General features: G+C 44.4%; 2 protein-coding genes across 5 annotated transcripts in view; both read right to left on the bottom strand.

Annotated features, from left to right (window-relative positions):
- Positions 1–1,486, bottom strand: part of LOC129837221 (peroxisomal targeting signal 1 receptor-like) — a 20,172-nt gene extending 18,686 nt beyond the window's left edge. Inside the window, exon 1 of one of the 3 annotated variants that reach the window (XM_055903209.1) lies at positions 1,148–1,486. The gene's annotated coding sequence lies outside the window, so the exon portion shown is untranslated. The remainder of the gene's footprint in view (positions 1–1,147) is intronic. The other 2 variants (XM_055903206.1, XM_055903207.1) reach the window with 2 other exon arrangements.
- Positions 1,487–1,808: 322 nt separating this feature from the next.
- LOC129837074 (calsyntenin-3-like) overlaps positions 1,809–24,984 on the bottom strand; it is a 36,508-nt gene continuing 13,332 nt past the window's right edge. For both annotated transcript variants that reach the window (XM_055902977.1, XM_055902979.1), the window contains exons 9-19: positions 16,651–16,763; positions 15,551–15,710; positions 12,508–12,567; positions 12,240–12,388; positions 11,696–11,844; positions 7,448–7,674; positions 5,562–5,723; positions 4,825–4,970; positions 4,442–4,577; positions 3,941–4,125; positions 1,809–3,812 (exon numbers count right to left, since the gene is read on the bottom strand). In XM_055902977.1, the coding sequence (XP_055758952.1) occupies positions 3,663–3,812; positions 3,941–4,125; positions 4,442–4,577; positions 4,825–4,970; positions 5,562–5,723; positions 7,448–7,674; positions 11,696–11,844; positions 12,240–12,388; positions 12,508–12,567; positions 15,551–15,710; positions 16,651–16,763 (1,637 nt within the window). In that variant the 3' untranslated portion in view covers positions 1,809–3,662. The remainder of the gene's footprint in view (positions 3,813–3,940; positions 4,126–4,441; positions 4,578–4,824; positions 4,971–5,561; positions 5,724–7,447; positions 7,675–11,695; positions 11,845–12,239; positions 12,389–12,507; positions 12,568–15,550; positions 15,711–16,650; positions 16,764–24,984) is intronic.

The following is a 24,984-nucleotide window of genomic DNA, read 5'->3' as shown; positions in this document are numbered from 1 at the left end:
ACTCTGACATATGTGATCTAGGCCAACAACAGATGTACATAGATAGTGGCCTACTCAACTTCACTAAACCTCTCAGACAAACACAATTATGACAATTTCTATAATGCAGTCAGTCCTGGAGCTGAGAAGTTAAGCCCTTTCCCATTCCACCATCTTATTACAATTCAAGAATGAACGGCACCACACACAACTGCAGGTAATCTTGCCCGAAAATAAGGGGAGACAACGCTGTACCCTGTCCACAGGTGGTCCAGTAGCTACACTAGGGTTTAGATTTAAGCATTTCTTTCCGCTGACCCAAACAGATGCTGTATGATTAGGGCCTTGGTAAGAGGATTATAGACAGATATTAATAAACACTGTCACACACACACACACACACACACACACACATCCATGTGATGTGCAATACTGTGGATAGAAGAGACAGTCTTAATGAATATGTATGGTCCCAAAATGAGTGAATATGCAGGGGTTTAATTCAGTTAGTAGGTATTTCTTGTTTTGTGTCATACTTGGCACTGTATGACAGCATGCTGTAACTATATTGGCTCTACAGCAACATATAAGTTGTCTTCTCAAGTTAAGACTGAGTGCATGAAAATGTTATGATGCTTTCTCATGTTGAAAACATAAGGTTAGCATTGCTATGCTTTTACCTGAAAACTACCAGTTGAGAATTCAAAGAGCACCATAAAACGAACCATTGCCATCAGATAGCAGTAGGTACTATACTAACTAGTTCTATATTGCACACATCCTACTACACCATGGCAATAGTTCATTCACAAAAGTTTAGAGGGAGTCATGTCTTAGCCAATTTTCGATGCATATGGTCACATTACATCAATTAATGTCCTCCCAACTAGCACTGTAACGATACACATTGACTTTACACAATATATGTACTGCTACCTAGCTAGTTAGTTAGCTAGCGTATCTAGTGTTTAGTGGGTGTAGCTAGCTAATTATGGTTAGTTAGAGAGCGTTGAGCTTGCAAAATATATTCAGTAAAATATTGAACGCTAACTAGTTACGTGGCTAGCTACCCGTTTGCTACAATGCACGTTGATGACCAAATGCTAGCAAGTTAGCTACAAAAATGTGACAGACCATTATTCGAATGATAGCATAATGTTTTACTCACCACCACCTACTGCTGACTGTAGACCTTCCTACTATCCTCTTCTCCTAATTGTCTACTTACAAAATAATAAATAGCTGGCACATTAAGAAACCAGCAAAGCTACTGAGTGTGAAAGTACATCTTTACCCGTGTTCATTAGCGCGTGTCTCTTTATTTACCTCCTGCTCTTTCCCCCATGACCCACAAAAATCTACACAGACGCACAGCTAATCCTGCAAGACGTATTCTCGAACAGCGTCGACGTAGACGTTGAATGACAGACAATACGGAATGTGCGCAGAACGAGTTTGTGCGTGTGTAAACGCTGCAAATCGATGTTGCCATTTATGCCAACGACTATTGTAACATTCTAATAATGTTCGATTAAGATGCAATCTCTGGCTACAATGGTGAAACAATGTAACGAAAGGGGCGTAAAATTGACCTTGTACGCAAGGTTTGCGTATATTATTGCGCAAGGTATGAATGAATTGCAAAGTCCAACAAATTTGTCCTGCTTTGTGGCAACATCATTTTCTGTCTCAAACTGGTTATTCCTGATATATGTATGCTTTTACCAAGGAATTTATGTATTCTCTCAAACCATCCAAAAAGTACTCAGAAGATGGTAGTGATTGTGAAATATTTTCAAATGGATTATTTACTTAAAAAACAGGCAGCATTTAGACCTCATCAGAGTGTTTTATTATGAACTTTTAAATGTTTTCAGACAGTTATCAATAATCTTCATAATCCATTTTATCATTGTATCAATAATTAAAGTTAATGTCCCAATAGTAATAATATAAGTAATTAATGCAATTTGTTTTCCATAATATTACACTGAAAAACAGGCTTTATTTACTGACAAGTTTATCACTGCACATTGACACACAGACAGACAGCAATAAACACAGAGGGAGGAAGTGAGGGAGGGATGGAGGGAGGTGGTAATTCCAATAGACCAAAGAGATGGTGGGGACTGGCCCGAAAATAAAAAGACAAGAGGGAAAGAGGAGCTGAGGAAGAGAGAACGATTTGAGAATATTCTAAGGTGTGAAAGAAGGAAGGAGTGAGAGAAAGAGATGAGAGTAGCTATTTACCAATGTTCCCTCCATTTACTGTGATTCAGATATGAACACGATTTAAATTACAACAATTCAACACACGAATGAATACACTCATCAAGTCAGGAATCATCATCCTTATTACTACTACTACTATTATTATTATTATTATTACTACTCCGTATTCTGATGGTGTAACCTTAAAAATATACAACAGCTGGTCAAATGATAAAACAGTGTAGCTGGTAATAAATAATATGTATATGCAGCTCCCTCTTTAAGAGTACAGACAGAGAGCAAGCATTGACTTCAATAATAATAATAATAACAATAATTGTATGTACAGAAAATGTAATACAATCAAAACTGCCCAAGCTGAGCTGACATTCTGGATACAGCAGGTGTTGTGGCGCGTGTGTGTCGTTGTTGTAGTGAGATTGTTACGAGAGCGGTGGGTGGTGAGAGTGCAATGGGGTGGGGGGAGGTCGCTCAGTCGAGTCACTGGGGTTGTGGTAAGGGTCAGAGGTTACTCTATGCCCTTATCGTCAGCCTGTTTGGTTGTCTTGCAAAACCTTACAATGAAATGGTTCTACCAAGCAATACGATTTAACATTTAAAAGTCTACCCTGACAAAAGGAAAGTTCTGAAAATGTACACTTTTCCGTGGACAATTTATTTGATCTAATTCAGCACATCACATACAGTATGTGAAGCACATCGTACATACTATGTAAAAATCAGCTATAACCCAATAACTGTATGTTTTTCCATATTAAGGTTACTATAAATGTGGAACTGTGCTGGAGTCAGATCTGGGGGGGGGGGGGGTCGTGTTTTTGGAAGTTGAGGAATGTATAGAGAGAGAAAGAGCGAGAGAGAGAGAGAGAGAGAGAGAGAGAGAGATTGTGCAGCAAAAAGACAACTAGATTAAATCTAGAGGTGTGTGGGATAGCGTCAGGATCAGGGTTTGTGTCTATATGTGAAGGGCCTACACAAGGCTTTGTGTGAATCGATTGCTTCAATATTCATTTTGTGTGGTGGGCAAAGGTGTCTGAAGTGTGATATAGCGATAGTAAAACATATACAATCCTAACTTCACAACTAAGTTATGTAGCCTCGGTCCGGCCTGTCTCACACAGACTTCCAGGACAATGTCAATTCCCTGTGAGTTAGGAATTAGTGCACCACATACAATTTCTGTTTGTTGTTTTGGTCAGGCGGTTAGAGTATACTGTATATATTGTGCCGTAGAACATTTACGTGGTGAAAGATTCAATGCCCTGTTATTGGCTATAGATCACTAATGGTGCTGTGGTGTTGCGGTAATACAGTGTGCGTTGTTGTACTTTTACATTCCATAGACTAGAGGTGTCAGCAGTTTTCGATATTTAAACGCGTTGAGGTGAGTGGCGAGCCGTTTTGTGGTTTCCGTGGAAATGAGTTCTTCCAGAGAGAGAGAGACGATTGGCTTAGTAGCGACGGGGGTTGCTGTCTCTGCCCTCTTTCTTGATGATGATTCGCTGGTCGTCGTTGGCGTCATCGGGTGACTCCACCACCTCCTCGTCCTCCTCCCCCTCACCTTCGGTGTCGGCTGAGATGCCCATACGAGACTCATAGGACTGAGAGAGAGAAATAAATTACAAAATTATCATTCAAATAAATCGTCTCTCCTCTTAAACCAAACTCAAAACTTCCACACTGAAATAAATAAATACAAATCTATTCAATTCCACAGTTAGGTCTTTACCTCCATGGGGTTGACGATGATGGTGAGGGCAGAGTCATCCCATTGGCCGCTATCCTCCTTAGACCCTCCCCTGGCACCCTCGCCACGGCGGTGGATGGAGCGGATTCGAAACACTCCCAGGATCACCATGACAACCAGGAAGCCCACGCACACCATGATGATGACTGTGGCCGCTCCTGGCACCACTGTCAGAGGAAATTAAGAGTTTTATATGAATCTTACAGCCACCACCTGTCATTAATGTCAGTGACACTGACATCTTGTGGTGAAAATGAACCTGTGGTATTTTGAATCTCTATTTTGAGAGTGGATAGGGGATTTCCCAATAGAAATAAAATGGGATGGTATAGAGATACCTTCATCCATCTGTTTTTATGTGTCTGGATTTAACATTGAGCAAAACGGATGTACTCAGGAATATAGAGCACAGTTCTCCTGTAAAAGGTAAATCAAGTGAAAAAGGTCAACATTAATACTGAGGAAAATGAAGTGTGTATAAACCTGAGTTGCGGTGGGGGTTAGGCAGGGTGTGTCCACTCAGCTCCCCAGAGTGATGAGACGGGTGAAGGAACTGCTGCTGGGAGGCCAGGAGGTGAGACGGGTGGTACAGACTGTCCAGGGAGTGCAGGAAGTTCACCTGAGAGCAAGGATGGATAAATATATAGATGGACAGACAGAGTGAGTGAAAGAGAGAAAAAATAAGAAAAAGAAGCCTTGTCACAGATCCTCTTACTCACTGAACTAATGCTGTGCTATCCCTCTACCCATCAAATGCTAGGTTAAAACCACTTAGCTAGTGCCCTAGTATTGTACACCCCATTGAAGCTTATTTGCTAACCTATTTTGGGTTAATTACAGCCTCTATGGTCAGTTAGATTAGTTACCTCCAGTGTGAGCTCGTTGCTGGTGTATCTGCCATTCATCTCGGAGCAGGACAGACGGAACCGCCTCTCAAAGCGGGCCGAGCCTTTAGCCAGCCGGTAACGGACGGACCGAAGGACATCCTCATACACGGAGATGGACTCAGCTCCTAACAGAGAGAGAGAGAGAGGTAGAGAGTAGGAAGTTTAGGGGCAGTTCAATGGCGAAAAGATAATGCTACAGTTTGTGAACGTGATACAGAGGTGCGACGCAATATGCAACATAGCCTTATGTGTAATTTCAAAATCCCAACTAATTGCACCATGCTGAATGTCACTGTGGGCAGTAAATGAAGCGCTTCAGCACACAGACTATCCCTCTAGTGCAGTTTTTCTAAACCTTTCTTCATTTTTCTTTGGAAATAAAGACCCACTCCAGCCTCACTAGCACATAATTTATCAAAAGGTGCATTTCAGTAGCTGGTGCAGGGTTCCTTATTACATGGCACAAGTGAGGGGATGAGCCTTTCCGTTTTTGTCCTCTATAGCTCACGCAAGCAAGGGGGAGGCTGATGACATCAGAGCGCACCCAACAGACCAACTCCTTGAATTTCGCAACTGTGCCTACATTTTTGTTGTTGTTGCTCAAAACATATATTTTTTAGTATTTATACTTGGAATATCGTTTTTCAACGAAAACAGTTTAAACCTAGCTGAAGTGGGTCTTTAAAATAAAACCGAATAGGGGAAATGAGCGGTACCTGTGATGGCGATGTAAGCAGTGGTGTTGATTATCTCCAGACCCCTCTCTCTCAGGGCATCCATGTCCACCAGGAGCTCCTCCCTCTCTGGGTTTAGCTCCTCCCCCAGGGGCTGTACCTCACAGCCGTCCAGAGTGTGGGCCACGGCGTCTGACATCAGAGCTGGGGTTCATGGTGGGAGAGAGATGAATGGAGGAGAGAATGAGGCAAGAGAGGGAGGTCAAAAGATGGAAATAGGGGAAAGGCAGAGTGCAAAGCAGAAAAAAAGGGAGAGAGAGAAAGCAGACAGTTAAAAGGAGGGAAAAACAGAAAAAACAGCACATTAATGACTGATTACCCAATAGTATAAAACTACAGATAAAGACGAGAGAACACGGGGAACGGGGGAGGGGTTAAGGCCGGGTGGATTAAGTGGCCGGGTGGATTAACTATCCCATTTTGGAGAGACAGAATAAAGTACATAATAGATTAGGTAGTGAGCCACAGATAAAGCATTGGCAGAGACTATTTTCTCTGTTGCTACACAGCTTTATCAACCATGTCCTGACCTGAATAGACCCCATGCAGGAAGAGGCTCTTATACATAACCATCATCATCATCCTCATAACAGATACACTCATAACAGATGACAAACATAACCCTCATCGTCCTCATAACAGATGACACACACAGATGTGTGCTTCCTCTCCAATATACAGCCATTGCACACATACATATGATACTCATATGCACAAAGCACTTCTAATAATAGTACAGGGTCTGTGTGGTCCTAGTTAGTATTCAAGCACACAATCATTGGGGGAAGTTGATGGGTGGAGGGGGGCTGGGTCAGTGATGAATATATGTATAGATGGATTAGCTGAGGATGTGCACACTTTAAAAATGGAGCTGAAGTCCGTGAGTTGTTGTGATTCTGGATGGCCGGATAGCTACAAACAATTACAAGAAACTGCCTTGTGGGGAATCGTAAGTGACTCGTTTCAGCTAGTTCTGAGGTGTTTTGACTGATTTCACGTCAATGGCTAAAATTTGCTAGCTAGCTAACCAACAACTGTAACAATTTATTTGAGAGACAACAAGTGCTCATTGGGCAAATGTTTTTATGTATTCAATAAACATTGGAGACGGAATATAGTTTACATGTTGTCAACAATGTTTTTTTTTTTTTTTTGTTATTTTACTAGGCAAGTCAGTTAAGAACAAATTCTTATTTACAATGACAGCCTAGGAACAGTGGGTTAACAGCCTTGTTCAGGGGCAGAACGACAGATTTTTACCTTGTCAGCTGGGGGATTCGATCTCACAACCTTTCGGTTACTGGCCCAACACTAACCACTAGGATACCTACCGCCCCGCTCGAAGTCAACCCAGTCTGTTTTGCCCCATAGGTGCGCATGCATCGGTTTTGTTGCTAAACAACCAAGCCAACTATATGACTGGGAACATACTTTCACAGGGGTAGGAAACATGCACCCCAATTCAAATCAGATTTGGAGGAAAGACAGATCTTACTTCACATTATTTGTCAGCAGACATATAATTAAGCGGCACTGCTAGCAAGTGGAAATAGAAGCAGGTGTAAGAAAAATAAGTGATTTGTAAGTTTGAGATCCAGGCTTCAGCCCTGTATGACTTTTAAAAACAGGCTGAGATTTACTTAGACTCTAAGTAAAATATGCGCAGTTTGATTGATGATATAATGTGTTCCGACAAGACAATGGTCCATATGTAAATTAGTCGTGCTCCCATAATTATTTTTAGAAGCATCAATCCATGTACAGTAGAAATGGTGGCAAAATGCTCTCAAATTAATTAGATTGATGTGATTGGACTAGTCTCTACCCCCTCATTGTAGTATTCATGGAAGGGCTGTTTGCTAGCTCACCTCCTCCCTCCATGCCCTGAGCGGCTGTGTTAACAGTATGAGACAGGGAGCACACGATCCTCAGCTCTGGGAAGAGGGGTACACCACGGGGGCCCTCAAATTCAGGCGCGGGGCGGGCCAGGTGGGGGCCGACCCCAGACAGGGAGATCTGAGGGGCATCGGGCTGAAGGACCACCAGGTAGCCCTCCAACTGCCTGAGCGTAAGACAACTCTCCTCATTGAAACACCTAGAGGGAAGAGAGGAGAGAGAGGGAAAAGAGGAGAGAGAGAGGGGAGAGAGAGAGAGAGAGAGAGAGAAAGAGAGCGAGAGAGAGAGAGAGAGAGAGGAACGGGGGGGGGGGGGGTAAGGTACCAGTTATTTCTCTATAAGTAAACAGTTTTACGACTTGACGATTAGCCAAATCAGGTGTGTTAATGTTAGTCTAGGACAAAAGCCTGCACACCCTGTGGATTTCCAGCACCAGGATTGAAAACCCCTGGACTATATGATATTGCATGCATTGTCTGATACTAATTAGTAGCGGACACTAATTGTGCCACTTTTCAGAAGCACTTTGAAAAGGTATTATTATTTGGCAATTCAGTACTTGATTTATGATTCAAGTGGTGCTTTCAGTTGTTTAGTGTGTGAGTGTTGGAACTGCAGTAATACTATCTCTCTCTCTTTCAGTGAGCGGCTGCTATATCTGACTCTCCACAAGGGCCTGCTGTCAGCCATCTGGAGGAACTGCTGACCTCAAATCAGTCTTATCTTTAACCACTATTAAAAAACATCCCCTCCTACTACTAACTGATAATCAGACTGAAGAACACACTAGAAAAGCCACTAACCTCCTGACCTGGAATCAGACTAATCTTAAAAACACAAGCAAAAGAAAATCCACAAAGTCATGAAAACAGATCTCGAAACAAGCGTAAAAACACCACATCACTGTTGTACCTTAAATCTGACTAATCTTAAAAACACAACATAAAGCACAGCCATTTATATAGCTCTACCATACAGGATTAGATCATGAGGACTTCCTGTTGTTGCATCACTTCCTGTGATGGGTCAGATACAAAATAACATTGATAGATAGGACCTACATGCACTTCACAAAGTGCATAAATATTTAAAATCAACAAAGTGGATAAAAAAGGACCCGTGTAGGCCAATGTGGTGCATTAATCCAAAAATTGTACAAAAAATGTCTGGTTATCCATGAACGTAATACAACTTGCGATACACTGTGGCATTAAAAAAAATGACTGTTTCAAGATTATGTGCTTCAACCGTGCTTCCTCTTACCCAAGGCTAGATTACCTAGTTGAGCAAAAGACCGTGACTCATATCATCTGCAAATCAAGCTCCACTCCTTGCACAGGGATGATATCATTCAACATAACAGCGTATCCTTGTGCTCTGGTACACTTGCAGAGTAAAAGTTTCAAGTTTCACATGCACAAGCGGAGTGAAATGCCTTTCTTGCTAACTCAAAACCAACAATGCAAAAATCAATAACAATGTATTACCAGAAAAGAACACACAAGAAATAATAATAAGAAATATAAAATACACAATAAAGTAAGTACTGTAAGTAAGTATACTATATACAGGAAATATTTAAAAAGTCATATCCAATACCATATTTACACATGCAGAGACACTGGAGTGATGGAGGTAGATATGTATAGGGGTAAGGTGACTAGGCAACATAATATAAGATAAACAGAGTAGCAGCAGCTTGTATGTGAGTGGGTGTGTAGAGTCAGCATAAATGTACATGCATTTTATGTGTCAGTGAGCAAAGGATGAAGTGATTGTTTGTGTGTGTTGGAGTGACAGTGTGTGTGTGTGTGTGTGTGTGTGTGTGTGTGTAGGGCCCTGTGAGTGTGCATGGATACTATGGGGGGTAAAGGGTCAATCAAAAAGGTGTCTACACGTTCTACCCCCAAGTTATATAAGAACCTTTGAATAAATTGATTAACAAATTATTTCATTCCTCATTAGCCTGGGTACCTGACAACCTTCAATGATGTTATGGTGTTAAACAATGGATAGACAATGAAAAATATCCAAAACGAGACAGAAACAAACTGGCACCCACACTACATCAACACGGCTGAAATACTCTGTCACAGAGAGGATAGGTTGTGGTGAATTAATGGCTTTAGAGATATGATACAAGTAATTGCGAACCAGAACACAAGTCAAAGATAAGATAACCCCAGGTTCTAATGGCACTTTGGGACGACGCCGTTCCTTTAACATCATGCTCTTTCATTCCATAGCATTGCTTATCAACTACTCTAGCCATGTCCACGTTTATTGAGATCAACGTCCAATGAACAACTCCCTTCCACTGAGCAGTCCTGGACACCGGCGTCCACAGCTCCGGAACACTGCTGCATTCTTTGTGACATTACGTTTGACCTTCTTTGGCCTCTTTTCACCAGCATTTCTAGCTTGTGTGCACTAGCACTGTCAGTGTCTGTGCCTGTTTATGTTTAAGTGTCACGTTTTAAAGTCATGTGCACAAGTACAGCCTTTCTTGCAAGCTCTCAACCCAACAATGCAGTCATCAATATCAATGTAGTACTAAACATAACATAAGGTTGAGCAAAAACACACATGATAAATAAAAATAAGAAGAACACGAGAAAGTAAGTCAACTATATACATGGTCAGTTCCAGTACCATATTTACAATGTGCAGGGATACTGTAGTGATAGAGGTAGATATGCATAGGGGTAAGGTGACTAGGCATCAGGATATATGGTACACAGAGTAGTAGCAGAGTATATGATGATTGTATGTGAGCGTGTAGTCAGTATACATGTGTGTGCATGTTATGTGTGTGAGCAAATTAAGTTAGTGTGTGTGTGTGTGTGTGAGAGTGTAGAGTCTTGTGAGTGTGCAGAGAGAGCGTGCTAAAAAAGTCTCTACTCAGATAGTCTCTGTTGCCATTTTGTTAGCTATTGGCTTGGCGATAGAAGCTGTTCAGGAGTCTGTTAGTGTCAGACTTGATGCACCTGTACCGTTGACGTGCGGAAGCAGAGAGAGCAGTCTATGGCTTGGGTGGCATGAGCCTTTAACAATTTTCTCAGCCTTCTTTTCACACTGCCTGATATAGAGGTCCTGGATGGCAAGGTGCTCAGCCCCAGTGATATACTGGGATTTGAGGGCCCATTCCAAACCTTTTCAACCTCCTGAGGTGGAAGAGGCGCTGTCGCACCTTCTACACGAATGTGTCCGGATCATTTTAAGTCCTTAGTGATTTGGACACCGAGGAATTTGAAGCTCTTGACCCGCTCCACTGCAGCCCTGTCGATGTGGATGGGTCCACAATCAGCTCCTTGATCTTACTGATGTTGAGGGAGAGGTTGTTGTCCTGGCACCACACTGCTAGGTCACTGACCTCCTCCCTGTAGGCTTTCTCATCGTCTCCGGTGATCAGGCCGACCACCGTTGTGTTGTTAGCAAACTTGATAATGGTGTTTGAGTTGTGCGTGGCCATGCAGTCATGGGGGAAAAGGGATTACAGGAGGGGACTAAGCACACACCCCTGAGGGGCCCCCGTGTTGAGGGTCAGTGTGGCGGAGGTGATGTTACCTACCCTCACCACCTGGGGTCGGCCCGTCAGGAAGTCCAGGATCCAGTTGCAGAGGGAGGTGTTCAGTCCCAGGGTCCAAAGCTTGGTTTCGAGCTTGGAGGGGAAAATGGTGTTGAACGCTGAGCTGTAGTCAATGAGCAGCATTCTCACATAGCTGTTCCTCTTAGGTGGGCGAGGGCAGTGTGGAATGCAATTGAGATTGCGTCGTCTATGGATCTGTTGGGGCGGAATGCAAATTGGAGTGTCTGGGATGATGTTCATGTGTGCCATAACCAGCCTTTCAAAGCCCTTCACGATGACAGATGTGAGTGCTACAGGGTGGTAGACATTGTGGCAGGAACCTCAGAGTTATTGGGAACAGGAACGATGGTGGTCATCTTAAAACATGTGGGGATTATAGACTAGGACAAGGAGAGGTTGAAAATGACCGTGAATATGCCTGCCATTTGTTCTGCGCATGCTCTGAGAACACGTTCTGGAACTGGCCGGCCCCGCGGCCTTACGAGTGTTGACCTGATTAAAGCCCTTACTCACGTCGGCCTCGGAGAGCGAGATCACTTAGTCCTCTGTGTGTTTTTGTGTGTGTGTGTGTGTGTGTGTGTGTGTGTGTGTGTGTGTGTGTGTGTGTGTGCACGTACATGCAAGCGTGTACCTGAGGGAGGTGGTCAGTTTGAGTGGCCTGACTCCAGGGGTGGCGAAGCGGAGAGAGTTCCTGTAGGTGACCTGCTGCACGGCCCTGTTGAAGCTCTCAATGTCATCACCCTCCAGAACCAGCACAGACTGACTGGGGTTCACATGCACCTAAAAGGTCAAAGGTCAAGAGTTCATGCTCCGAGATTGCACACCCCTCATAGTCACACACACAGTTTATTCCGGCTATGTATTCTCTTTATATATTTCGTCAGTACCACCGTTTTGGGACTTCAGTTTTGATTGACTGTAAAAAAAAAAAAATGTTTTGCATATGCACAGAAAAATATTATGCAGTAGACTCCATATACATCAGGGGGAAAATAACCCTTTTGTACACAACAATCTCAGTAGGACATATACTGTAGCAGTGGTTAAAAAAACCCGTTTGGTTGCCATGACCTAGATTAAGAAAAAAAACTATTCTGGGTGTCAAAGCCCACTCTTAAGCCTTAGCCAAGTGAGACAGTGATCTATAGGACTCCTCTTCAGCAGGGTGAGGTTACCTTCATGCCTGAGCCCAAGGTCTCCAGGTCCCCAAAGTCCAGCCCCTCCCTGCAGGCGTACAGACACTCCACCACACTGTGGGGCTCCACACTCCCTGGACGCACCGTCACCCCTGACAACAGTCCACGGTAACCACCCACATACTTCCCTAAAGAACCAGAAACAAAATTAACACAGTCAACACACACAAAAAGATGAACACCCACACACAGGCTTACACAGACATATATGCGCATGAACGAACACACACACACACAATTAAGTCACCTGTGTCTTTCCCCTCATGGATGGTGTTGTTAAGGATGTTCTTCTGTTTATCTTCTGTCTCTGTGGGGAGAAAATAAGAAAGTTTAAGGCCCCATGCAGTCAGGTTTGGAACTCTCTTTGTTATTGGTCTATTAACCAATTTACAGCATGGTGATGTCACCATGGAAAGCCAAAACTCCCGCCCATGCAAACCTTCTGATTAGAAGGCCCTGTGTAGATTGTATTTTCAACCAGCAACTATCAGGAAATAACACTGATAAAAAGTTTCATCAGCTGTTGTAAAATATTATTTATACAAGAGGTGGGTCTAATCCTGATTGGTTAAAACCGCATTCCAGCCGGTGTCTATTCCAAAATTTACCACCGGCTAAATCTAAGATGTTAAAATTCCTATTTACTCTGTTCCTTCTGATTGCACAATCCACTGTCTCATCAGCCCAGTCAAGCAATTTATAAACTTGATCTCCACTATAAAAAGCATTTAGACATGATCTAACATTTCTTTTAGGATAACATTTAGTTTTCAACAGCGGAGATTTGTATAAACCTTGCTGTCTGTCTCTCCGACATTTGTAACATTGTTTCAATATTCAAATACGATCCCAAGCTCAGTATGGCAATAGAACATTTAGAACAAACGTCCATGGGTACAGAACAAAAAGACTGAACGACTAGCAACCGAACCGATAGAACGAACGACCAATCGGCTTGAGTAGCAACCCTAGATTTGTGTCGGGACTATATCTTGTGGAAGGATGAAATAGTATATATAAATTCACCAAAATAATATTTTTAATAAAAATATGTCAATCATTATTTGAATATGTTGGTAACCTGTTGTATAAAAGTGATAATGCCCTCGAAGCCGGTGTTTGAAAGATATAACACCCGTGCCAATATATCCTCCAAACACTGGCTTCTCAGGCATTATCACTTAAATAAAAGACAGAAAAACTGAATTTTGACTGCACTGGGCCTTTAAAGACAGAGAAGGGGTAGAGGATAACAGAGAGAAGTGAGAAAGACAGGTGTGAGTTGAGAAATAAATGGTTAGTAAAAGCAAGAGGCGGAGTGGAAAAAGAGAAAGGAGTGAAAAAAACGGAATAAGAAGGAAAATAAATGTGTAAATCTGACAAAGGTGTGTCATACCCTCATAATCTCCCAGCAGCTGGTAACCACACAGACAGTAGCCATGAATGTGCGTGTGGGTGTATTTCCAGCTCTAATTGGTGTGTTCCATTTTAGCGATTAGCGCTGGTGTAACTGGCAGGCTAACCTGATATTAATAGAGTATGGAGAGGCAGTCAGAGCATTTCACACAAATATAATTAGGTGAATGAGGAGGGAAATGCCATGCTTTTCGGTGTCAGTTGGCGTGTGTGTATGTATGTGTGTATGTACAGTGCCTTGCAAAAGAATTCAAACCCCTTGGATTTCTTCACATTTTATTGTACTTTAAAGTGGGATTAAAATAAATTGTCATTTTTTTGTCAACAATCTACACAAAATACTCAAATGCGAAAGTGGAAGGACATTTTTTATTTATTTTTAATAAATAAACATGTATAACTAAAATATAGTTGTTGCATAAGTATTCAGCCCCTGAGCCTAATTAGTTAAGGAGTACATTTGGCTAAACAAATCACGTAATAAGTTACATGGAATGTGAAATAATAGGATTTGACATGATTTTAGAATGACTAACCCTTCCTCTATCCCTCAAACATCCCTCAGCCAAGTATTGAATTTCAAGCACAGATTCAACTGCAAAGACCAGGGAGCATTTGAAAGCCTCATAAAGAAGGGAAGTGATTGTTAGATGGGCAACAATAACAAATCAGACATCGAATATCTCTTTAAGCATGGTCAAGTTAATAATTACGCTGTGGTTTATACCCTGAGTATACCAGACATTAGGAACTCATGGTGCTGAATACTTACGCAACAACTATATTTTAGAATTGTTCTTCCACTTTAACATTACAATATTTTGTGTAGACTCTTGACATGGTAATTAAATACATTTGAATTCCACTTTGTAACCCAATAAAATTTGAAGAAATCCAAGGGGTCTGAATAGTTTTGCAAGGCACTGTATATATGTGTGTGTGTGTGTGTGTGTGTGCATTGCTTTCATTGGCGTGCTGGAACATGTGGTTCTATGAACTGTTTCATTTGTAGAAAAACGTGAACTGGGACAACTGCCAAAAATCTATTTTGGGGCAGGCGTTGCTCTTTTGTAATCTTGTAACCTATTCAAGAAATGTATTGCCAAAGCAATATATTCCATTGTCTATTGTGGTACATTATTGTGATCTTTTCCTTGCCATGTTCTCATCAACTACCACTCATTAGCAACACTTGTCATTACATTGCCATCATTCCAGGGTATCTATATGTGTATGTAATTAATAGTGACATTTCTAATTCATTCATGTTAACTAGCTATATAGATATAGAATATATATATATAGAATAATATGTTATTAGTTATCCAACTGGTAGTTACTCTAGTATAGGACCTCTGTAATGTAAAGTGTGGCCCACTTAGGCATCCTTAATTTGCTGACAGGTGTTCTATGCAGTGTAAGGTTTAACCGTTCTAGGTAGCGTAAGGTTTAACCACAGAGTTTCTAAACCCAGAGAAGCAACATCGCAACGTGTTCCAGTAATTCCTGTGAAACAGGTCAAACAGACCAGGCCGGGGTTTGGGAAGTCAATGAGAGAAGTAAAAACGTTCTTCCTTAGTTGTTTATTTTCTCGAAATCTAAAGGCACAACCTAGACTCGAGCCAATATCTTAAGTAGTTGAACATTATTACTCCAACCTCGTGAAAGTGACAAACTGAAACGCTTGAATTTTTGTGAAAAACAACTTTATATTGAAGGAGTGCCTTTAATTTGCACAGTTCACCACCAGACGACTGTTAGACACGATAACGTGAGCTTAGCTTGCCGACATCGCCATGACATCGCCTACAAGTGTGATAGGCTAAAATCACCAATCTTCATACTGTACTGTCTTTGGTTTAACCAATCGTTACCCCAGCAGGCGCCAATGACCAGTCGCTGTCGTGAGGCAGGGTTGGGTATGGCTCCGTTGTCGTGGATGAGGGCGGGGTCGAAGGTGACTCCGTCCACGTACAGTGTCACAGAGGGGAACTGGACACTGAGGGACAGGTGATGCCACTCGCTGTCACACACCTAGCGAGGAAAGAAGGACATGAAGACACAATAGGTCAGAGGTCGAGAAACAGCTGAACACTTGGGTTGTGTACAGCAGACACAAAACAGGAGAACTAAAAAAATGATCTACTAGATGTGCTACATGAACGTATCCCATATAATATCAAAATGTTTCTAAATGTTTTATCCCTTTTGTTTCTACTGAACACCACCCATGACACCAGACTGAGCACTGTAACAGATATTGTTGCAGAAGAGAGACAGAGGGATATGCCAAATCTTATCTGTATCAGCTTGGCCCCTATAATCCTACCCAGTTTAAGCTGTCTACGACCAGTAACCCCAGCCAAAACCACTTAGTCCCCCCTCCACACAACCCCACCATCCCCTTATCCCCTCTGCCCCTGCCTCTCATCCAAATCCTATTCTTCCCAATCCCCTTGCACTTTGTCCATTCCCATATTTACAAATTCCCCCAAGGGAAATATCCTAGCCTAGCAAGTAGAGCATTGCGACTGTAACCAAAAGGTTGCATGTTTGAATCCCCAAGCCGGCAAGGTGAAAATATCTGCTGTTCTGCCCTTAAGCAAATCAGTTAACCCCCACAACAACTGCTCCCCGGGTGCCGATGATGTCGATTAAAGTAGCGCCCCGCACCGCTCTGATTCAGATGGGTAGGGTTAAACACAGAAGACACATTTCGGTTAAATGCATTCAGTTGTGTAACTGACTAGGTCTTCCCTTTCCCTTGTAGCTAGCGAGTCTGCCTTGAGATCAGGAGCCCTGGTTAGTAACCCTACTTAATGCAGTTGTCTTAAAAATAAATAAATACAATTGCAACTGGCATTAAGTGAGCGTTGGCCTTTTTGTATGGCTCTTTCACTCATAGCTCTCCTTCTAGCAACTGTTAATTGAAGAAAATCTGTTCCAGCCTCATCCAGCAGCATTCCCATAGCACCTGCTCCAGTTTCCAGAGGAATTTCACAGGCCGCGCAGCGGAGACGTCGGGCCAGTAGAAAAGAGATAGACGGCAGCCGTGAACGGAGAGAGAGTAGTGGGAGAAGGAGTCGTCTGAGGAACAGGGAGAGGAGACTGGCAGTCAGTAGACAGAAAACAGCATTTGAGACAAAACTTGCCGACGGAATATGAGACACAGGCAGTGCATTTCACAACAAAAGGCTTTTCATATTTCCTCGCCATAGTCTTCATAGAATTAGACTGAAGCAGAGCAATAAAGATACAGTATACATAGCGGTGGGAAGTAGGGGTGCTGAGGGTACTGTATCACCCTCTGCAAAATCAGAAGAAAAAAAATTGTACAGTACCAGTCAAAAGTTTGGACACCTACTCATTCCAGAGTTTTTCTTTATTTTGACTATTTTCTACATTGTAGAATAATAATGAAGACATCAAAACTATGAAATAACACATATGGAATCATGTAGTAACCAAAAAAGTGTTAAACATATCAAAATATATTTTATATTTGAGATTCTTCAAAGTAGCCACCCTTTGCCTTGATGACAGCATTGCACACTCTTTGCATTCTCTCAACCAGTGTCATGAGGTAGTCACCTGCAATGCCTTTCAATTAACAGGTGTGCCATGTTAAAAGTTAATTTCCTTCTTAATGCGTTTGAGCCAATCAGTTGTGTTGTGACAAGGTAGGAGTGGTATACAGAAGATAGCCCAATTTGGTAAAAGACCTAGTGGATATTATGGCAAGAACAGCTTAAATAAGCAAACAGAAACGACAGTCAATCATTTCGTTAAGACACAAAGGTCAGTCAATTTTCAAGAACTTTAAAAGTTTCTTCAAGTGCAGTCGCAAAAACCATCAAGCGCTATGATGAAACTGTCTCTCATGAGGACCGCCACAGGAAAGTAGACCCAGAAATCCCTCAGCTGCAGAGGATAAGTTCATTAGAGTTACCAGCATCAGAAATTGCTGCCCAAATAAATGCTTCACAGAGTTCAAGTAACAGACACATCTCAACATCAACTGTTCAGAGGAGACTGCGTGAATCAGGCCTTCATGGTGGAATTGCTGCAAAGAAACCACTACCAAAGGACACCAATAAGAAGAAGAGACTTGCTTGGAACAAGAAACACGAGTAATGGACATTAGACCAGTTTAAATCTGTCCTTTGGTCTGATGAGTCCAAATTTGAGATTTTTGGTGTGTCGCTGTGTCTTTGTGAGACGCAGAGTAGGTGAACGGATGATCTCCGCATGTGTGGTTCCCACCGTGAAGCATGGAGGAGGAGGTGTGATGGTGCTTTGCTGGTGACACTGTCTGTGATTTATTTAGAATTCAAGGCACAATTAACCAGCATGCCTATCACAGCATTCTGTAGCAATACGCCATTCCATCGGGTTTGCGCTTAGTGGGACTATAATTACTTTTTTAACAGAACAATGACCCAAAACACACCTCCAGGCTGTGTAAGGGCTATTTGACCAAGAAGGAGAGTGATGGAGTGCTACATCAGATGACCTGGCCTCCACAAGCACCTGACCTCAACCCAATTGAAATGGTTTGGGATGAGTTGGACTGCAGAGAAGGAAAAGCAGCCAACAAGTGCTCAGCATATGTGGGAACTCCTTCAAGACTATTGAAAAATCATTCCTCATGAAGCTGGTTGAGAGAATGCCAAGAGTGTGCAAAGCTGTCATCAAGGCTGTCACATCTGTTTCACCTGTCTTTGTGCTTGTCTCCACCCCCCTCCAGGTGTCGCCCATCTTCCTTATTATCCCCAGTGTATTTATAGCTGTGCTCTCTGTCTATTGCCAGTTCGTTTTGCTTCGTCAAGCCTACCAGAGTTTTTCCCATGCTCCTGTCTTTCTCTAGTTCCTGTTCTCTAGTTTTCCCGGTTTTAACCATTCTGCCTGCCCTGACCCTGAGCCTGCCTGCCGTTCTGTATCGATTGGACTCTGGATTACTGACCTTGACCTGCCGTTTGTCAGCCCCCGTTTTTGTAAAACTTTTGTTACTTCGAAACTGTCTGCATCTGGGTCTTCTCCTGAGCCTTGACAGTACAAACTGGCCATGATGGACCCAGCAGACTCAGACCAGCTCCGCAACACCTCCCAAGGAGCCTCCATTGGTTGGCACAAGGAGTTCCAGACCTTGGGGCGGCAGGTAGCCTAGTGGTTAGAGCGTTGGACTTGTTACCGATAGGTTGCCAGATCGTAATCCCCGAGCTGACAAGGTAAAAACTGTGTTTTTCTGCCCCTGAACAAGGCAGTTAACCAAATGTTCCTAGGCCGTCATTGAAAATAAGAATTTGTTCTTAACAGACTTGCCTAGTTAAATAAAGGTAAAATAAAATAAAAATTGGTCGAACACTATTGCCGCTTGTTGAACACATTGCTGGAGCAATTCCGCAGGTTGTCTGTCAGGCAGCCTACCACGACTGTAACCTCCCAGCCCCTCAGTAACTCGGCTGTTAGCAGCGTGGCCACCCCAGTTCCCCAAGAACCCCGCGTACCTCCCCTGGAACGCGTCGCTGGAGAGTCTGGTCCTTGTTGGGCGTTTCACGCGAAGTGTTCTCTCATCATCGAGCTGCAGACGTCCTCTTTCCCCTCGAACCGCTCGAAGATCGCGTACCTCATCACGCTGATGTCCGGAAGGGTTTTCGCCTGGGCTACGGCCGTGTGGGAACAACAGTATGCTTCAGTCTGGAGGAGTTTGTGGCGGAGGGAAGGTTTTCGATTCTCTGGGAGAGGCTGCCCGGAAGTTACTCCAGCTTTGGCAAGACTCCGGCAATGTGGTAGACTATGCAGTGGATTTCTGCACGTTGGCAGCTGAGAGTGCTTGGAACCCGTAACCGCTGAGCGGCTATGGGTACGTAGGAAGGAGAGGAGGTCCAATCGACCTCGCCTCCGAGGCATCCCGAATGTCTCCATGGCCGAGAGGACTCGAGGCTAGCTGAGTTCCCCCGAGAGTCTCCAAAGTCTGCCGATTTACCTCTTCCCGAACTGATGCAACTAGGCAGAGAGAGGCTGTCCCCAGCCGAACGTCTTTCCACCGGCTTCACACGAAGAGTTGTATTGCGGAACTACTGGTCATTTAGTGTCCTCCTGTCCACTAAAAGACCAGGCTCACCAGGTAGGGGCGAGTACTCTGGTGGTCCATATGGAGAATTTTTCCTCTCCCCTTACTCTCCGGGTACTCCTCAACTCTGGGGCTGATGAGAGTTTTATAGACGCTACCCTGGCGTCTGAGCTAGGCATCCCCACTCAGCCCCGTTCCATTCCCATGGATGTTAGAGCGTTGGACGGGGCCAGGTCACCCGCAATATCACTCCCATCAATCTACGAGTGTCATGGAATCACAGCGAGGCAATTCAATTCATGCTAATTAAGTCTCCTCAGGTTCCCGTGATATTAGGATTCTCTTGGCTCCAGCGATACAATCCCTTAATAAACTGGACTGCTGGTGCCATCATGGGCTGGATCCCATTCTATCATGCCCATTGCCTGAAGTCAGCGCAGGACATCTTCCTGTGGGCTCGAAAGTTGCCCCGGGCCTCTTTCATTCCCGCGGAGTACCAGGACCTCCGGGAGGTTTTCAGTAACGTCTGGTCCACTTCACTTCCTCCGCACTGACCCTATGACTGCGGGATCAACCTTCTCCCAGGCACCACACCACCCTGGGGATCTCTGTCGGGTCCAAGGCTATCGAGACCTACATCGAGGACTCCCTAGCTGCAGGGTGTATCCATCCTTCTGCCTCCGCCGCCTGCGCAGGGTTCTTCTTTGTGGAGAAGAAGGACAAAACCCTGCGCCCGTGCATTGACTACCGGGGTCTCAATGACATCACGGTGAAGAACCGCTACCAACTACCATTAATCGCCTTGGTCTTCGAGCTGTTCCAGGTGGCCACCGTTTTCGCGTAGTTGGACCTGTGGAACGCCTGCCACCTGGTGTGGATACGGAAAGGGGACGAGTGGAAGACTGCCTTCAACACAGCCAGCAGTTACTACAAATATCTGGTCATGCCATTTGGCCTTACCAACACCCCAGCTGTGTTCCAGGCCCTAGTTAATGACGTTCTCCTGCGACATGTTGAACCAGTTCGTCTTCGTCTACCTCGACAACATCCTCATTTTCTCCCACTCAGCCCAAGAACATGTGCTCCATGTCCGACAGGTCCTCCAGCTCCTGCTGGGAAACCAGCTTTTTGTGAAAGCGGAGAAATTAGAATTTCGTTGCTCCACCATCCCCTTCCTTGGTTACATCATCGCTGCAGGGAATGTACAGATGGATCCGATAAAGGTGAGAGCTGTTGTGGATTGGCCCCAGCCTATGTCCAGAGTGCAGCTGCAACGTTTCCTGGGAATTTCCTACTTTTATCGCCGCTTTATCCGGGGTTACAATGCCCTGGCTTCCCCCTGTCTACACTCACCTCTCCCAATATTCCGTTCATGTGGTCCCCAGCTGCTGACCGGGCGTTCCTGGACCTGAAGCACCGCTTCACCACAGCTCACATATTGGTTCATCCTGACGTGTCCCGTCAGTGCGTGGTGGAGACCGATGCTTTGGATGTCAGAGTGGGGTCTGTCCTGTTCCAGCATTCTGCCCTGGACCTCAAGTTACATCCCTGCACCTTCTCCCATCGCCTCAACACCAAGGAGAGGGATTACGATGTGGGGAATCGTGAGCTTCTCCCGGTGAAGATGGCGTTGGAGGAGTGGAGTCACTGGTTGGAGCGGGCGGAACAGCCGTTCATTGTGTGGACGGATCACAAGAACATGGAATATCTCCGCACTGCCTAGCGTCTCAATTCCAGGCAAGCTAGGTGGGCCCTGCTTTTCACCCGGTTTAACTTCTCCCTCTCCTACCGACCGGGATCCAAGAATAACAAGCCGGAAGCGCTGTCACGCCCCTATATCCCTGCAGCTACACCCTTGGACCCTGAGACCATCCTTTCCACCTTGTGTCTGGCGATGGCACTCAGCTGGGGAATTCCCAGCCGATAAGGGGGCCAGATAGCCAGATGTTTGTTCCTGACGCTGTCCGCCCCTTGGTCCTGGAGTGCCCCCACTCCTCCAGAGTTACCTGCCACCCGGGCTTCCGTCAGACCCTCACCTTTGTACGGCAATGCTTTTGGTGGCCTTTCATGGTCCCGGGCGTTCCGCGTTCGTCGCCGCCTGCATGATCTGTTCGCAGAACAAGACTCCTCGGCAAGCTCATTCAGCCACTACCTGTTCCTCATATCCCTGTCCCTCACATATCCCTGGACTTCGTCACGGGTCTCCCCCCATCTGATGGCAACACTGCCATCCTGACTGTAGTAGACCGGTTTTCCCCAAGCTACCCTATGCCAAAGAGACGGCCTAGCTTATGGTGCAGCACGTCTTACGGATTCATGGACTCCCAGTGGACATGGTCTCCGACTGGGGTCCTCAGTTCTTGTCCTGGAAGGTGCTCTGCACATTCATTGCGTCGTCGGCCAGCGTGTCCGCCAGGTTCCACCCTCAGTCCAACAGCCAGTTGGAGCAAGTCAATCAAAACCTGGAGACGACTCTTCGCCCGCAACACCCTCCCCTGCTCTGCCACCGGGCTCTCGCCTTTCGAGTGTTTCCTGGGTTATCAGCCCCCGCTCTTCCTGGAGCAAGAGGAAGACGTCGGCATTCTCTCGGCCCAGTTGTTTGTCCACCACTAGTCGGCTGTTCTCAAGACTACCTCGTAGTATCGGAGTCAAGCAGATTGCCACCTGACTCCGGCCCCCCAGTATCGTCTCAGGCAGAGGGTATGGCTTTTCACCCGAGATCTGCCCCTTCGGGTGGAGTCCCGCAAACTTTCCCCCATTTTAAAATTGTCCCTTTCCCCATCTCCAAGATCATTACCCCTCTGTTGTTCATCTTCTGTTGCCCCGTACCCTCTGTATACATCCCACTTTTCATGTGTCTAGGATTAAACCCATGTCTCACAGCCATTTGTCTCCTGTTTGGTTACCACATGATTCCATATGTGCATTTCATAGTTTTGACGTCTTCACGATTATTCTACAATGTAGAAAATAGTAAAAATAAAGAAAACCCCTCGAATGAGTAGGTGTGTCCAAACTTTTGACTGGTTATATATATATATATATAACCAGTCAAAAGTTTGGACACACCTACTCTTTTATTTATATATATATATATACATACACTGCTCAAAAAAATAAAGGGAACACTTAAACAACACAATGTCACTCCAAGTCAATCACACTTCTGTGAAATTAAACTGTCCACTTAGCAAGCAACACTGATTGACAATAAATTTCACATGCTGTTGTGCAAATGGAATAGACAAAAGGTGGAAATTATAGGCAATTAGCAAGACACCCCCAATAAAGGAGTGATTCTGCAGGTGGTGACCACAGACCACTTCTCAGTTCCTATGCTTCCTGGCTGATGTTTTGGTCACTTTTGAATGCTGGCAGTGCTCTCACTCTAGTGGTAGCATGAGACGGAGTCTACAACCCACACAAGTGGCTCAGGTAGTGCAGCTCATCCAGGATGGCACATCAATGCGAGCTGTGGCAAGAAGGTTTGCTGTGTCTGTCAGCGTAGTGTCCAGAGCATGGAGGCGCTATCAGGAGACAGGCCAGTACATCAGGAGACGTGGACGAGGCCGTAGGAGGGCAACAACCCAGCAGCAGGACCGCTACCTCCGCCTTTGTGCAAGGTGGAGCACTGCCTGAGCCCTGCAAAATGACCTCCAGCAGGCCAAAAATGTGCATGTGTCTGCTCAAACGGTCAGAAACAGACTCCATGAGGGTGGTATGACGGTCCGACGTCCACAGGTGGGGGTTGTGCTTACAGCCCAACACCGTGCAGGTCGTTTGGCATTTTCCAAAGAACACCAAGATTGGCAAATTCGCCACTGGCGCCCTGTGCTCTTCACAGATGAAAGCAGGTTCACACTGAGCACATGAGCACATGTGACAGACGTGACAGAGTCTGGAGACGCCGTGGAGAACTTTCTGCTGCCTGCAACATCCTCCAGCATGACCGGTTTGGCAGTGGGTCAGTCATGGTGTGGGGTGGCATTTCTTTGTGGGGCCGCACAGCCCTCCATGTGCTCGCCAGAGGTAGCCTGACTGCCATTAGGTACCGAGATGAGATCCTCAGAGCCCTTGTGAGACCATATGCTGACACATGCACATTTGCGGCCTGCTGGAGGTCATTTTGCAGGGCTCAGGCAGTTCTCCACCTTGCACAAAGGCGGAGGTAGCGGTCCTGCTGCTGGGTTGTTGCCCTCCTACGGCCTCCTCCACGTCTCCTGATGTACTGGCCTGTCTCCTGATAGCGCCTCCATGCTCTGGACACTACGCTGACAGACACAGCAAACCTTCTTGCCACAGCTCGCATTGATGTGCCATCCTGGATGAGCTGCACTACCTGAGCCACTTGTGTGGGTTGTAGACTCCGTCTCATGCTACCACTAGAGTGGGAGCACCGCCAGCATTCAAAAGTGACCAAAACATCAGCCAGGAAGCATAGGAACTGAGAAGTGGTCTGTGGTCACCACCTGCAGAATTAGTCCTTTATTGGGGGTGTCTTGCTAATTGCCTATAATTTCCACCTTTTGTCTATTCCATTTGCACAACAGCATGTGAAATTTATTGTCAATCAGTGTTGCTTGCTAAGTGGACAGTTTGATTTCACAGAAGTGTGATTGACTTGGAGTTACATTGTGTTGTTTAAGTGTTCCCTTTATTTTTTTGAGCAGTATATATATATATATATATATATATATATATATATATATATATATATATATATATATATATATATAGCGGTGGGAAAAGTACCCAATTGTCATACTTGAGTAAAAGTAAAAGATACATTTACCAAATAAATATATGGGGGATTGGAAATGCAGAAAATGACTTTGTTGCTTCCATTAATCTATCCGCAATATTAAAGTTGATCCACCCCCTGAATAATAAAAATAAATAAATTAAACCAAAAATACCTTAATAGAAAATGACTCAAGTAAAAGTGAAAAAAAACAAACAGTAAAATACCACTTGAGTAAAAGTCTAAAAGTATTTGCTTTTAAATATACTTGAGTATCAAAAGTAAAAATAATAAAAAATTGCTTATATTAACCAAACGGCACAATTTTCTTGTTTTTGTTAATTTACGGATACCCAGGGGTTTCACTCCAACACTCATACATAATTAGCAAATTAAGCATTTGTGTTTAGTGAGTTCGCCAGATCAGTGGCAGTAGGGATGACCAGGGATGTTATCTTGATAAGTGAGTGAATTGGACAATTTTTCTGTCCTGC

The sequence above is a fragment of the Salvelinus fontinalis genome, chromosome 38, assembly GCF_029448725.1.
Source record: "Salvelinus fontinalis isolate EN_2023a chromosome 38, ASM2944872v1, whole genome shotgun sequence".
Lineage (NCBI taxonomy): Eukaryota > Metazoa > Chordata > Actinopteri > Salmoniformes > Salmonidae > Salvelinus > Salvelinus fontinalis.
The sequence above is the reverse complement of the archived record's forward strand: the minus strand, read 5'-3'. Positions and strand labels throughout refer to the sequence as shown.